Source organism: Podarcis gaigeae (assembly GCF_964106915.1).
Source record: "Podarcis gaigeae genome assembly, chromosome: 6".
Classification (NCBI taxonomy): domain Eukaryota; kingdom Metazoa; phylum Chordata; class Lepidosauria; order Squamata; family Lacertidae; genus Podarcis; species Podarcis gaigeae.
This window is the reverse complement of record NC_139682.1, coordinates 36,216,267-36,231,610: the sequence shown is the minus strand read 5'-3', so window position 1 is coordinate 36,231,610 and position 15,344 is coordinate 36,216,267. Positions and strand designations below refer to the sequence as shown.

At 45.4% G+C, this 15,344-nt stretch overlaps 1 protein-coding gene across 2 annotated transcripts in view; it reads left to right on the top strand.

Moving 5' to 3' along the window:
• Positions 1-12,801: 12,801 nt before the first annotated feature.
• WNT2B (Wnt family member 2B) overlaps positions 12,802-15,344 on the top strand; it is a 45,332-nt gene continuing 42,789 nt past the window's right edge. For both annotated transcript variants that reach the window (XR_014566045.1, XM_083745960.1), the window contains exon 1: positions 12,802-13,441. Coding sequence is in view for 1 of the 2 variants with exons in the window: in XM_083745960.1 (XP_083602086.1) it covers positions 13,293-13,441 (149 nt within the window). In the remaining variant the exon portion in view is untranslated. The remainder of the gene's footprint in view (positions 13,442-15,344) is intronic.

Sequence of the window (15,344 nt, the reverse complement as noted above, 5' to 3'; positions counted from 1 at the left end):
AATCTTACTCCCGATGGTGGTAGGTAAGAGGGTCAGCACTGGTACACAGCATCTTTAGGAATCAGCCCTGGCCACAGCAACTTGGCAAACTTAAAGGTCAGCTTTGATCTGATTTAAGCACAAATTATCCTGAGGCTACAATCCAAACCCAATTAACCTGGGAGTAAGACCCATTGAGTTCATTAGGACTTAATTCTAAGTAGGCATGGTTAGGACCTTACAGTGAATGGATTAAGGTGGGATTTAAATAGAAGGGTTCATGGTACATATATCAAAACAAAAGGGGCAGGGCCTTTTCAAATATGGGCCCATATTTAGGGAATGGTCTCCCCTAGGAAGTTTGTATGGAACAATCACTGGTTATTTTTAAAAGAAGAGGTGTAAAGTCAATTTTAACTTGGTTAATAGCATCTTACTTCTAGTATATTTTATATGATTGTGTTTATTGGGTGAATCCTTATACAGTGGTACCTCAGTTGTCAAACACAATCCATTCTCAAAGACTGTTCAACTTCTGAAACATTTGACAACCGAGGCATGACTTCCAATTGGTTGTAAGAGCTTCTTGCACTCAAGCGGAAGCTGCATCGGATTTTCAGGTTCTGAGGAATGTTCAAAAACCAGAGCATTTACTTCTGGGTTTTTAGCATTCAGGAACCGAAATGTTCAAAAATGGGGCAGTTCGATATCCGAGGTACCACTATAGACTACATAGTGAGGGGGCAGGGGGCAGGATCCCATGTACTGCCGCTGCTCACAACCTTTACTTTTTCATCTAAGGATAAAGAAGAAAGCCTGCATACATATAACGGTCAGCAAAGCCCTTTCTCCATGTGATCAAGAATCTATCAGATTCTGTTCTGATCTTGAGATGAATTTGTGGGGATCGGCAGCTGCCTCCACATAGTGAGTGAATGTGTGATTTGCTTTTGTAAATGTGAACTAAATGATATAATGAGAGACACCTATTTTACATATATATTACCGAGGGGAAGGGCTGTAGCTTAGTGGCAGAGCAACCATTTTGCATGCAGAAGGTTCAGTCCCTGGCATCTCCAGGTAGGGCTGGGGGGATAGCCCCTGCCAGTCATTGCAGACAGTATGGAGCTAGATGGACCAATGGTCTGACTTGGCATAAGGCCTATGTTCCCATTCAGTCTTCATTTTTGTAAAAAAAATCGCCCCATACAAGCAGCAGCCACAGAAACAGCAGCTGTCTGAAGAGCACAAAGTCAGGTTTCCCGTTATCGTACGGATGGAGAACATTCATTTATTTCATAAAATTTATACATCACTTGATTGCAAAAATGAAAAATAAAACCCTCAAAGTGGTTTTCAAAAAGATAAAACAATGAAATAAAGGGGGGAATCATAAAACTAACTTTAAAACATTTTTACAGAAGTTAAAATACTAAAATCACCTCAGCTTTCTGGGTAGGCCTGTATAAACAAAAATATGTATTCGGGTTTGGGGGCTTTTGTTTCTGTTCTGCTCATACAAAATAAAGAAAGGCAAGAATTTATTAAGCCTCTTTGATTCCTAGGATGCTTCAGTATTCCATGTCCTCACCCAGATTGTTCTTTAGGGAAGCAAACAAGAATCCCCCCAAAGAAGCTCAGGACCCACCTAGTGGGCCTAAAGGATAATTCCATAATCCGCTCATATCGAACTATGGCTCCCCCTTTGCCTTCTAGAACAAATGTTTACCATAAAGCATTTACCCGATAAGTCCCACCAGGCCCACCGCAGAAAGGGCGCTGCCCACTGAGAAGGGGGCAGACCCACCACATTACACTTGCCCCTGGATTATCATCTCAGCCAGTCTTCTTTGCAATTAAGCCAGAGCTGCCTCAGCCCAGGAAACGTCCCAGGCTCAGCTTGCTCTCCCCTCCTGCTGTCACAAAGGCTTTGTGAGGCTCAAAAATCATTATGCTGCATTCCAGCCATTGCTATGGCGTCACACTGGGATGCTGTCACTTTAGGAACCGGAAAGCAAATGGATTTGAGAGGCCCTTCTCCCAAACTCCCCCCATTTTGGTTTCTGCTTTTGTAAAGTGATCTCCCCTCTGCAATGGCATCAATGCGAGGCCCTTAAACACTCGGGATCCTGGATTAATGGCGGCTTTTGCCTCTCCGACTTCTAAAAAATTATCCTCCACAGACAGGAAGGAAGCAGAGGTGCTTCACCCACAAACCTCCAAAGGGACCCTGAGATATTTATGGCACCTGATAATGATAAAAGTCAACATGCCCATGATATCCCAGCATCTGAGAGGCCTCAGGAGGTGGGCAGGAAAAGGCAAAAACTCCCCTCTCCCCAAAGCCTATCTGCTCTTCTCTGACCAGAAATGGGGTCTACATTTTCCATTTGCAATTACAAAGCGACAGCCATTTTACTAAAAAGAGAGCAATTTTCCCAATAAAAAAGAAGGGCTGCCCTTTATCTTGAGCAACACCATGAGAACTTCGCACCCTGGCTTCATTCAAGCATAGCGCTAGACAAAGCTTTTTTTAAGGGAAATTCCCTTATTCCGAATAGGATTCCTCACAAGAAAAGGGAAAAGATGACAGCTATGGCGCTAGCTAGAGCAAAAGTAACACAGCAAGCCTCAGGCTCACATGGTGCCTCATTCGTTCTCCCTCACTGTCACAATTGCAAGGGAAAGGAAGGAAGCATCCACTTCCAGTTTTAAATATTCATTCCTGGATTTTAAATGGCTTGATTTTTGCCCTGAAAAGCTTGTGGCAAGGATAAATCATTGTAGGAAACTCTTTCCTCGCAGTATAAATAAAGTAGCCACCACCAACCTTGGGATGAGCTGGAGCCTCTGTATGGCATGATGTCACTGACGGGATTTGACATGGGCCTGTCAGCTCTAAGCTCTCCCAGCTCTGCCTGGTGACAGACAAACTAAGCCACACAGGAAGCAGCAACCCTTGAAAGGGCAAAAAGCAGGGTGCAAATCTTGAGGATTTACAGTCTCCCTTTCCCATAGTCATCCCCACATTTTATCTCTACTGCATTGAAACTGCATCAGATTGGCCACTAAGCAAGGGCCTCATATTTTTAGGAGTGACTCTTCTATTCATTTGGGCATCATCTGAATATTTCAAGTGGAACCTTATGCTGTTTCCTGGGATCAAGCCCCACAGAAATCAGCAGGACTTATTTGTGAATAAGCCCCTGTAGGAATTGTGATGTTCATTACTAAGCAAGGGCCCAATCCAACCTCCCCCCTCGCCTGCCACCCTACTGGAGGGGTTTTTCAGAGCAGTGGGGCCATTGCCCCATCCTCAGCCTCTTAGGAAAACATTATCCTCTGCATCCGGGAGCTGACTGAAAAAGGAGCTTAATTGCCAAGGCAAGGTCCTGGCCTAAGATAACCCCAGTGAGCCGAGGCTTCCCATATGGTCTTGCAAGAATAAATGAATGCTTTTGGCCCATTTGAAAAGAATGAGCCAGCTTCAACCTGCTGGCTTGCCTTTAAATTCTAGCTGCATTCTGGTTCACAGAACACAGACATGTGCCCCTTCAGAATCTGGCCTCCAGCTGATTCCCCACCCACCTACTGCTGTGGAATGCACAGCCATTTCCTGCACTCTCTGGTGGACACTGGATTGCTGTCCTGGAAGGAAAGGAGGCTTCCCTAGAAAATGCATTGCCGGTACTCTGCCATCACAGCATCATGAAGCCTGCTGCATGGGCAAATGGCCTAATAGGACCAATAGGACCAACAGGATCATAGACTATTATGGTATGGACAGGTGCTGGGTTAGTACAGTCCCCAGCCCACATGCACAACAGAGATTATATGCAATCAGTAAGTGCATCAGATTCCAAAAGAAGACCTAACCCACAAACAAACTCACAGGGGTAGCCACCTGGAAGCTTGTCGGGCACAGCTGGTTCCTGAAATTATTTTGGCTAGCCCATGAGGGTCTAGCAAGGGGTGGGGAGTGGCCTGGGCTGCACCACATTGGCCTCAACCTGGTGGAAGTTGTTTTCATCCCCTGAGGAAAAGCTCTTTCCCCAGCCTTGGCGGCATAATTCTATTCCCACTAGGCTCTTAATGAGGATGACCCCCAACCCTTCTGGACATGCAGCAGTATGTCATTGAGGCCCTCCAGGGATTCTCTCTAAAAGTTAGCTGCAAAGCTTGCACTGCACTCAAACTGCCTCCCCCAACCACTTTAACCACCAACACCATCAGTTCTCACTGAGTGCAGATCTTTAGCTATTGGGCTGCAACCCAATTCTCCCTTGCAGACTTGCCCAATGATTTGCCCCATTAATTGTCCCCTGAGAAGCTGGAGGCTGAAGGCTGGCATAGAGGCATAGAGGATGCCAGGATGCCCCTGGCATAGAGGATGATAGGCCTCTGTGTCATAGGTTCTGTCTTCTGAACCAACCATGCAGAGCAAACATGTTAACTGGAGTGACATAGGTGAACTTTCAGCCATGTACAAGGCAAAATTCCACACTTTCTGCTTCTGTAGCCCCCTCCCCACTTTGTATGACCATAGCAATATTATTTGGACTGGTTGCTAACAAGAAAGTGAGATGATGATAGATGACAGATGATAGGTAGGTAGGTAGATGATAGATAGATGATAGATAGATGATTGATAGATAGAGCTATAGATAGATGATAGATAGATAGATAGATAGATAGATAGATAGATAGATAGATAGATGATAGATAGATAGATGATATAGATAGATAGATGATAGATGATAGATAGATATAGATAGATAGATAGATAGATAGATAGATAGATAGATAGATAGATAGATAGATAGATGATAGATAGATGATAGATAGATATAGATAGATAGATGATAGATAGAGCGATAGATAGATAGATAAGAAAGTGAGATGATGAAAGACAAGAAAGTGAGATGATGATAGATGACAGATGATAGGTAGGTAGGTAGGTAGATGATAGATAGATGATAGATAGATGATAGATACATGATTGATAGATAGAGCTATAGATAGATGATAGATGATTGATAGATAGAGCGATAGAGCGATAGATAGATAGATGATAGATAGATAGATAGATAGATAGATAGATGATAGATAGATAGATAGATAGATAGATAGATAGATAGATAGATAGATGATAGATAGATGATAGATAGATAGATGATAGATAGATTAGATAGATAGATAGATAGATAGATAGATAGATAGATAGATAATAGATAGATAGATAGATGATAGATAGATAGATAGATAGATAGATAGATAGATAGATAGATAGATAATAGATAGATAGATGATAGATAGATAGATGATAGATAGATAGATAGATAGATAGATAGATAGATAGATAGAGATAGATAGATGATAGATGATAGATGATAGATGATAGATGATAGATAGATGATAGATGATAGATAGATATAGATAGATGATAGATGATAGATAGATAGATGATAGATAGATAGATAGATAGATAGATAGATAGATAGATAGATGATAGATAGATGATAGATAGATGATAGATAGAGATAGATAGATAGATAGATAGATAGATAGATAGAGATAGATAGATAGATAGATAGATAGATAGATAGATAGATAGATGATAGATGATAGATAGATAGATAGATAGATAGATAGATAGATAGATAGATAGATGGATAGATAGATAGATAGATAGATAGATAGATAGATAGATATAGATGATAGATAGAGATAGATAGATAGATAGATAGATAGATAGATAGATGATAGATAGATAGATAGATATAGATAGATAGATAGATAGATAGATAGATAGATAGATAGATAGATAGATGATAGATAGATAGATAGATAGATAGATAGATAGATAGATAGATAGATAGAGATAGAGATAGAGATAGAGAGATAGATAGATAGAGATAGATAGATAGATAGATAGATAGATGATAGATAGATAGATAGATAGATAGATAGATAGATAGATAGATAGATGATAGATGATAGATAGATAGATGATAGATAGATAGATGATAGATAGATAGATAGATAGATAGATAGATAGATAGATAGATAGATAGATGATAGATAGATAGATAGATGATAGATAGATAGATAGATAGATAGATAGATAGATAGATGATAGATAGAGATAGATAGATAGATAGATATAGATAGATAGATAGATAGATAGATAGATAGATAGATGATAGATAGATAGATAGATAGATAGATAGATAGATGATAGATAGATAGATAGATAGATAGATAGATAGATAGATAGATATGATAGATAGATAGATAGATAGATGATAGATAGATAGATAGATAGATAGATAGATAGATAGATAGATAGATGATAGATAGATAGATAGACAGATCCTTCCTCAGGAAAAAAGGAAATAAAACTGAGCATGGGAACATAGGAAGTTGCCTGATACTAAGGCACTGATGCATCCAGCTCAGTATCATTGACACTGGCTGACAGTAGCTCTCCAGTGTTTCAGTCTCTCCTAGTCCTACCTGGAGATACCAGAGATTGAACCTGGAATGGATGCAGTGCCAGTGAAAGTTCCCACTGTGCCATTATTACCTGATCTGCCACCTACTTGTCATATCTCAACATGGCACATAACAGGCTATTAGAGTCACTTTATTTGTCTTTCCCTGTTATGGAGCTGGTTCATAAACCCAGCTGTCATTGCAATGTGCACAATTGAAATAATCTGATTTAGAAAAAAAGCAAACCAAAACTCCTATTTGACTGCTGAGGCTGCTAGCAAAACAAATAGTAGCCACGGCAGTGCAACACAATCGAGTCATCGCCCTCAGTGCTGACGGAACATGGAGAAACTCTGAAGTGACTGACCTCTTAAGAAAACAGAGCATTTATCCCTTTGAAGTTAATGAATCATGAAGGCATTTGAAAGCTAGACTTGTTTATTTACACACACTGCAGCTCATGTGGAGAAAACACGCACCCATTTGGTGCAGGCCACTAATTTGAATGAAAGATCAAATGGAGGCAAGCAGAACAGTGGGAGGCGGTTCGAAGGCGAAACGTTCTCTCCAGCGACCTCTCCCCATAGAAGCCTGGCCAGATTCTGACTCATGTCAAGCATCACTGAGCGCTGTTCTTTAGTAAGGAAGCCAAACAAGTGAGAGACTGGTTTAAAACTCAGTGGAGCCAATGGGAGACTTTCCTTTAGATCCCAAGGCTGGTATAGCATGCTGCAGAGAGTAGATTTCCAGCAGAACTCATTGTGTTGTAAATACCTGCCTTCTGAGAAGAGTGAAAGTGAATCAGCAAATAGAGTGCTGTCAGCTTGATCCTCTCGATTTATTCTGAGTAAGGGGGACTCCACTTACACATGGAACTTGCCTTCTGGAACATCTTATCCATTCATATCAATGGAAGGAGACATGTGCATATGTATACATAGGTGTTTAAGGATACAGGCCGAGAGAGAGAGAGAGAGAGAGAGAGAGAGAGAGAGAGATGCTCCTGCATGAAAGAGAATCAATCTCCCTAAATGGGGGGAGGGGCTTTTGTATAAGAAATGATGCTCATTTTCTTCATATTATTGGCATATTACTGACTCATATTACTTTTTTCTGAAAAGTCCAGATAGCCTGTTTCCCAAACTACTTGTACATACACTTCATTTTTCCAAATGGGAAAAACCATTGAACTAACCCATGGCACAGTCCTCCTGAATCTACTCAATCCATGGCTGCTGTTTAAATAACACAGCGTAAAGGCATGCTGCTTACCATTTCATTTCCTGTTTTCCTTTTTTGAACAAGGCAAAGGCTGGAGCCTTTGGCTTCTATTGGCAGAGCATCACTAATGGAAGGCAGCTTCTGCCTTTGCCTTTTACCGCAATAGGCCATGAACTCCTCACACACACAAAAACCCAACCCTGAATGTCAACAACACAATGGATCTGGTCAAGTTTCTGGCTTTCCTGCTTGATCAGATTACAAAGGACTCTTCCGAGGTTGAAGAGCAACATATCAAGGGGTAAGACTCACTATTGCAAAAGTCCTAGGAAAAAAGACATAGCATGAAATAATCCCAGGAACTCCATGGATAGTGCTTGGAAGGCTTTCTTACTGTTGATGTAATAGCAACTTTAGCAGGTTGTGGGTGGGTGTCATATTAAAGCACACTTAGCAGGCTGATAGAGAAAAGATCCTAGTTTCAAATGACTCTGAATGCCTGTAGGACAGAACAAGCAGTGTGGGGAGTTTTGACCCTCTCTCTTGTTAATGTGTTTTTTCCTTAAGGGCAGGAAACACCTTACACTTTGGCTTTGGTCTCCTGAGATGAGCAGCCACCATGAGGGAGTAAGAGAGGACACTTTGTATGTTACAAGAAGCAGATCTAATGAGCAAAATGCACATCACTTTCAAATGTATTCAATGAAGCACGGTTTTCAAAGTTCCCTTTTTTTTAGTGGAGGAGAGAAGATGCTTAACCATTTCCCAGGCAGCTGCTCTTCTGTTCAAAATCTCTCACACACCCCAATGGCATCTTCCCTCTTGGGAGTTCCAGATGTGCTACCTTTCCATGCACACAAGTGAAGGGAGAGCAGCTGCCTTATACTGAATTGCACCATTGGTCCATCTAATTCAGTATTGTAGCCATTGAGTGACAGCGGTTCTGACAGGTTTCAGATAGCCCTATCTGGAGATGCCAGGGATTGAAGCTTGGACCTCTTGCTTGTAATGTATATGCTGCACCACCAGAAATGAAAGAGCTAACTTAATGACCTACAGATGTTGCTGGACTACAACTCCCATCAGCACCAGGCAGCAAAGCCAGTGATCTAGGATGATGGGAGCTGTACATAAATTGAGACTGGAAGTCTTGTCTTCTTGTCATATTGACACTACAGACTTTACCCATGGGCTCCATGAAGTTGTTTTGAAAGGATGCTGAGATTTGTCTATTAATGACTACCACCATCCCAGCCTCCACAGAACCAAGCAAGGTTGGGTGTTGTTATAATATATAATAGGGGAACACCCACTGCATGGAAGTTGGCTGGGGTTACTAAGGGCTGGAAATGCTCTCCTCAAATGCTCAGTAGGACTCAATTATTATATTGCCTCACAGAATCCAGGAAAAAGTCCTGGAAGTCAGATGTGAAGACCTTGAGTCCAGCTCTTTCTCCTCCTCTTTTCTGTAACATGTGGGCTTTAAATCAAAGGTAGCTAACCTTTATGGGTGGAGGGGTTAACAGGTGCACTCACCCTTCAGGGGCTGGATTCCAGCAGTGGGTGTGGCCACTCTGCACTCTCTTGCACATGTGCGCCCACCCACAGGGCACACATGCAGACACACTAAATCCATGCAGATCATCTGAGGAGGAGATCACCCCTCTCCCTTGTCATCCAATGAAAAATCCAGTGACCAGGGATGTGGCAATTTGCATTCTCATCAAGGTATTGGACTGGGCTTTCCACTCATAATTGTGTCTACTTTTGTTTTGTTGTTTTGTTTTTTCCTTTCATCACTACCACCACATTCTTGGGAGAGGTGTTGCTCCAAAAAGCTGGGATTGGGCCTGATCTGGCCCCTAGGTTGGGGGGGGGGACTAGGTTGAGGAGGGGGGGAAGTTATCTGTCGCAGCTTTCAATTTTCACAAAGCAGTGACGACGACATATTCTAGATTGTACACAGCAGTGCTCTGCACACTGGTGGCCCAATTCCGTGTTCAATAGTGTAATAGCATAAAGACATCTGGGGGATCACTGCACATTGCTGTAGGTTAAGGCTTCAAAACAAATGCCCAGGCTCTAGTCTATAAATATCAGTCTTTCTCCCACTATCCTCTCCGCCCTGGGATTGTTTTATAAATAAGTTGTAACACAATCATTCAGTTGGGTCTCAGACAAAAGAGCAGAGTCCCACAGGCTTTTGCTTTCTAGCACTGTAAATTAGAGAAGCCTAATTGGATTATAAAGCAGTGTCGGTTTCTGGTCTCAGTTTCTCTCGGGCCAAACAAAGTCGTTATTTCATCTGTTACAATTGAACTAGGAAGGAGGCTGGAGATTTGGCAAAGGGAGAAAGCAGAGATGCCAGCACTCCTGCTGATATCAGGGCTTGCAACCCTGTGAAATTAATTAGACACAAAGCAGAATGTTCCTCATAGGCACCTGCTAGAATCCAAAACACATACAGAAAAGATTGCAGGAGTTTAGCAAAAGTTTTTTGATGGCCCATGAAGAGGAAAAAAGAAGCACTACCCTGAGGTGGGTTTTGGACCTTGACAGTCACTTGTGCAACTGTTTTTGCAGTGGGTGACAATGGCATGGCATTCCGAACCCAGCCCAGGGCATTCCACAACTCACAAAGCTTTGAAGTGCCATTAGCAAAAACCCAAACACAGCCATCCTTTGAAATTTGCACTTCTCTGAATTTCGCAGCACAGCTCTCCAGCCAGCAGATATGTACAAAAATGCACATGCTGGGGTAATGTATGCATGAATATGCATCTAGTCGGGAAAATAACATTAAACTTGCATTTGATATGGGAAAATTGATTTGTAAAAATGTGTATATTAACCTGTGATCATTACCCTTTGAAGTTTGGCTCCATGAAAACTACGTCCATTTGGTTTTATATCTGGAATTGTAATTTTTAAGTCACTCAGAGAGAACCTACAGGAGAGCCTAAAAAATATTTTCAATAATTAAATGCTAGAGACAGACATAAAATCAGATCTTTGCTCTAATCTAGCAAGCCTCTTCTTAGGTTCTTATGCTTGGATTCTTCTATTTTTTTCTTATAAGCATCAGTGAAAGCCATCATGTGTCTATGGAGACAATATTAGATTTGGGCATGAAAATTTCTTGATAAATATTTGCATCACATATAGCATTTCCCCTATACAGCATTATGTAGAAAAAAAGCAAACCATGCTGGCTGAAGTTATAAAAAGGTCTTCACCTGAAGTCCAACAGGGAGGGGGCCAATCTGATCTAAGCCGGGAGGCAGTTCCACAGGATGAGCAGGATGGGCCCACAATACTGAGCAAGCAGCATTCTGGGCCATGGGAACCTCTAGCAGCAACTTTCCTGGAGACCTCAGTGATCAGGTAGGGGTATAAGGGATTAGGCAGTCCTTAAGGTATCCTGGACCCAAGTTGTTATGTGCCTTGAACCCTGGAGAATACAGGCAGCCAATGCAAGCTTATCAGTACTGAAGTTGTGTGCTGGTGGTAGTCTGTCCCCACCAACAGACCAGCCCTGGCATTTGGCACAAGATAGAGTATCTGGACCAGATCCACAGGTAGCCCCAAATAAAGCACGTTGCATAATGAAATACTGAAGTTACCAATGAATGAATCACCACGGCCAGGTTTCCCTGTCCAAGAATGGCAGTAGTTGGCATATCGACCGCAGCTGGTTGAAGGCAATCTGAGCCATTGAGACTACCTCAACCTCCAGTGACGAAGATGGATCCAGCAGCACTCCAAAACTATGAACATGATGTTTCAGAGGGAGTTTATCCACATTTAGAATAGGCTACTAGCCAATCTCTCAGACACAGGAACTACCCATACACATTGCCTCTGTCTTCCCAGGGTTCAAACTCAGTTTACTGGCCTTCATCCAATCCACAACTGCACCCAGATGATGCTGATGCAGATCATGCACAGACTCTCCTGACTCAGGTGGTCTGAAGAAATAGAGATGTGTGTCATCAGAGTACCAATGACACTTTGGCCCCAAACTAAGGATTGCTCCCAAAGACTTCATAGAGAACTTGGTATAAGATTGTGCCTTGTGATGCACCACAGTGCAGAGACCACAAGACTGAAACACAATCTCTGAGTGGTCTTGCAGGTAGGAGTAGAACCACTGAAAAACATCACCCCTCAATACTAATTTCATGGATGATATCAAATGGTATTGAGAGCTGCTGAGAGATGGAGATGGAGAAGCAGAAACAGAGCCACACTCCTCCTGTCTTGTTCTTGATAGACTGAAACAGATCCAGATAAGTGGTATTCTCCAGGAACTCCTGTAAGTGCTCCACCCACCCACCCCTTTTCACCATGAATGTATGGCAGTGGTGAGACCTGAACAGCTCAGTGGTAAAACTTTGCAGGCTCAATCCCCCATATCTCCAGATACAGTTAAGACAGTGCCTGTCTGAAACCCTGAACAGTTGCTGCCAGTCAGTGTAGATCTTACTGAAATAGATGGAGGAAAGATCTGACACAGTATGCTATGCTTATGTCCCTGAACCCTTGGGGTGAACACCCTCTGCATTAAACAAGCCCTGTGCTTATGTGGCAGGGATGTAGGTAGGGGAGAAAGGAGTTATGTACTGGAAGATGTTAAGATTTCTGGCTACTCCCCTGTTGGCTTGGCGGGGGGGGGGGGCGAGAAGATTACGGAACAGAAGTCCAGGGTGCCCCTCAGCAGCAGTCTAAGCAAAGCAAGGGGATCAAGGCGGGGCCCCATTCAATCCCTGATCTAAAATTATCCAGCTACACCGCTGCAAAGCCCCACGTCTAGTATCAAAAGCTCCAGCCTCCCAGCCTGTTTTCTCCCTCGGGGACTTGGATCAGGAGCGCAGGCTGAATGGGCAGCGACAGGAGAGGCGCTAGGACCTCCGGGGGAGGGGAGGTGGATGCTTGCCTACGCCTGCCTATTGCCCAGTTAGGGAGAGTTCAGCAGCGCCGTCTCTGATCTCTTCTGGCTCTGGCTCTCAGCAGCAGGTGGTGCCTGGGAGGGAAAAGGTGAGCGAGCTTTCAGCGAGCGAGGGAGGGAGAAAGGAAAGGCTGGGCGTGCGGGGGTGGGGGGGGGACAGAAAGTGAGAGCAAGAGAGGAAGAGGCGTCCCAACTGCGTGGCTGTGCCTGCTCTGGCCCCAGCCTTGCCTTCGTGCCGGGGCGTTTTTGCCCAATGAGAGTCCACCGGAGGTGTCCGTCTTCCCCGCCTGCCCCCGAGCCCAGCCCTCCGGCGTGTCCTCCTCATCCCCCTTCCCAGCAGATGCCCGTCCATGGGGCTGCTTGCGAAAGGCTTCTTCCAGCCCCGACCACAACCAGCAGTGCATCTTGCCAGGGAATCGGCCGGCCAGCGGACAGCCGCCCGTGGGTGCAGGGCGTTTGACGGCGCCGCCTTCCCGAGCCGTGCCCAGAGCAGCAGCAACAACAGCAGCAGCAGCCGTCCAGGTCTGGGCTGCGCTGAGCGGATCGATCAGGCCCCGGTCGTCGTCAGCCTCGCTTTCTCCTTCGCGCCCGGTTGTAGAGACCCGAGGACTTGTCCTTCTCGCGACTACCTTCCCTCGGCCGGGGAATTATGCTGGGCTCCAGCCGCTGGGCTCGGATTGCCTGCGCGCCCGGGGACACTCGACGGGCGTCCGTGGTCCCCCGTGCGCCCTCGCGCCTCTGCTTGCCCTTGGTCCTGATGCTGCTGACTCTCACGCCGCGGGCGGACTCCTCTTGGTGGTAAGTCGGCCCGACGCCGGGGCTCGCTCGCGCTCTCCTTCGAGGTTAGACGGCGGCTGCCGGCGAGGAAACTTGTCTCTCACCGACGTCTAACAACGAGGCACCGCGAAGCAGCGGTGGCTGCTCAAGGTTCGGATTAGCTTGGTGGTGCGCTGCTCTGGGCTGCGCGCTGCTCGAGGCTGGAAAGCGTGCCACGGTGACGCAGTGCTCCTGAGCATGTGCAAAGCGCACGGTGCAGTAGCAGCAAGCGCCAGGACCTGTAGGAGTTGGGGAAGAGACGGGAGAGTCAGAGGGGCAGGTTCAAACTACTTACCAGTGATGTCGTTGGGTCATTTTAAACTCTGGATTTAATATGTATTGCTTATGGTATTTATATTCCGCTTTTCAGGCGGGCCTCACAAAGATGTTTACTTAAGGTACTAATGCGTAGCATTTCACTTTTTTCAAAATGAGGTCTAGTCAGCCCCAGTCCTGCTGCTTTTGAGGTCTGCTAGGTGGGTCCCTGGACTTTTACCCCGAAGTACCCGATGGCCTGGCCCCCGTCCTTTCGACGTACAAGCAAGCCAGAGAGCCCCACACGCCACTAACGCAGTTGGTGACGGGGGCTCCTCGCTCCGGAGAAGCCCGCGGTGCCGAGAGGGGCAGAGCTTGGAGGGGGCGATATCGGGGTCCAGTTTCTCTCTCGAAGGGTTTCGGCTTGTCCTTGGCTCCTTCTTTGGACAAGCACAGAGGGCAGCGCTGGTTTTTCATAAAACAACCAGGCGGGCTTGTTAGAGAAGTTGGGCTTTATTTATTGGGAGTGGGGGCGGTTGCGCTGCTCGGGAAGCCGGAGTGCGAGGCGTCAGTGGACAGAACCGAGAAGGGAGGCGGACAGGATGGCGCTGTCAGATGGGAATTCTGCTCATTGATGGGGCGATTTGATGAGGACGGGGATGGGGAAATGCCCGCTCACCGCGTAATTTTATAGAGTTCTTTGTTTTCTTAATCGTTTGATTGTAAGCCACTCTGGGAAAGGCGGAGATAAGTTTTAGGATTCGAATTATTCTCCTCCTCCTCCATAGGATAGGTGGCTGCAGAGCAGGTGCTATAAACCCCTTGCGCACCGACAAATGCCCTGCTTTAAACACGCGCACGAGAGCACGATCCAGCCTAAGCTAAGCTCGCATGCAGCCCCATCCTTACTCCGGAGTAAGTCCCACCGGGGGAGCCTTCCAGGCCATTTCTTTCAACGGACGGATTCTGTACGTCCTCCCCTTGGGAATCAATGGGCTTCGGTTTCGATGGGCTTTGGAAGCATCCTGCTCCTAGTCTCAAAATGGACGATTTAATGGACGCCGTCCATTAAATCAGAGACCACGTCCTAAACCTGGGAGCCTTTCTACAGTCTGGCTGTCAGATCCTGAGTCTGTCGTTCTAGCTTGGATCTACCTGCCTGCTCCAGCAGCTAAGGCAGATCTGAGGTTTCGAGAACTCCCTTGTGGGGCGGGGGGACGTGCCGGAAGAGAGGGGTAGAGACGGAGGTCCCTTCCAGCGCGTACCTGGCGATGCAGGGGGATCGAAAGCGAGACCTTCCGCACGCAAGGCAGATACATTGCCACTGAGCTATTTGGCCGGCAAGTGACAGCAGTTGCGCGGGCATGGCATTATGATGGGCTGCTCTCCTGTGGGTTCCTTCTCTCGATCGTCTCCTCTATGGGGCCTCCTCTATTTACCCCCCTGCCTGTGGACTCAGTCAAGATTCTCGTAGCACCATAAAGGCTCACACCTTTTATTCCGGCATAAGCTTGCAGGTGCTAGAAAGTCCGCTTCGTCAGATGTAAAATGGAATATAAATATACCTGGTGGAGTAGGAAGCGGGAAATGAAATGCAAGAAAGCGCAGAGAGTAACTTTGCTACAGCGAG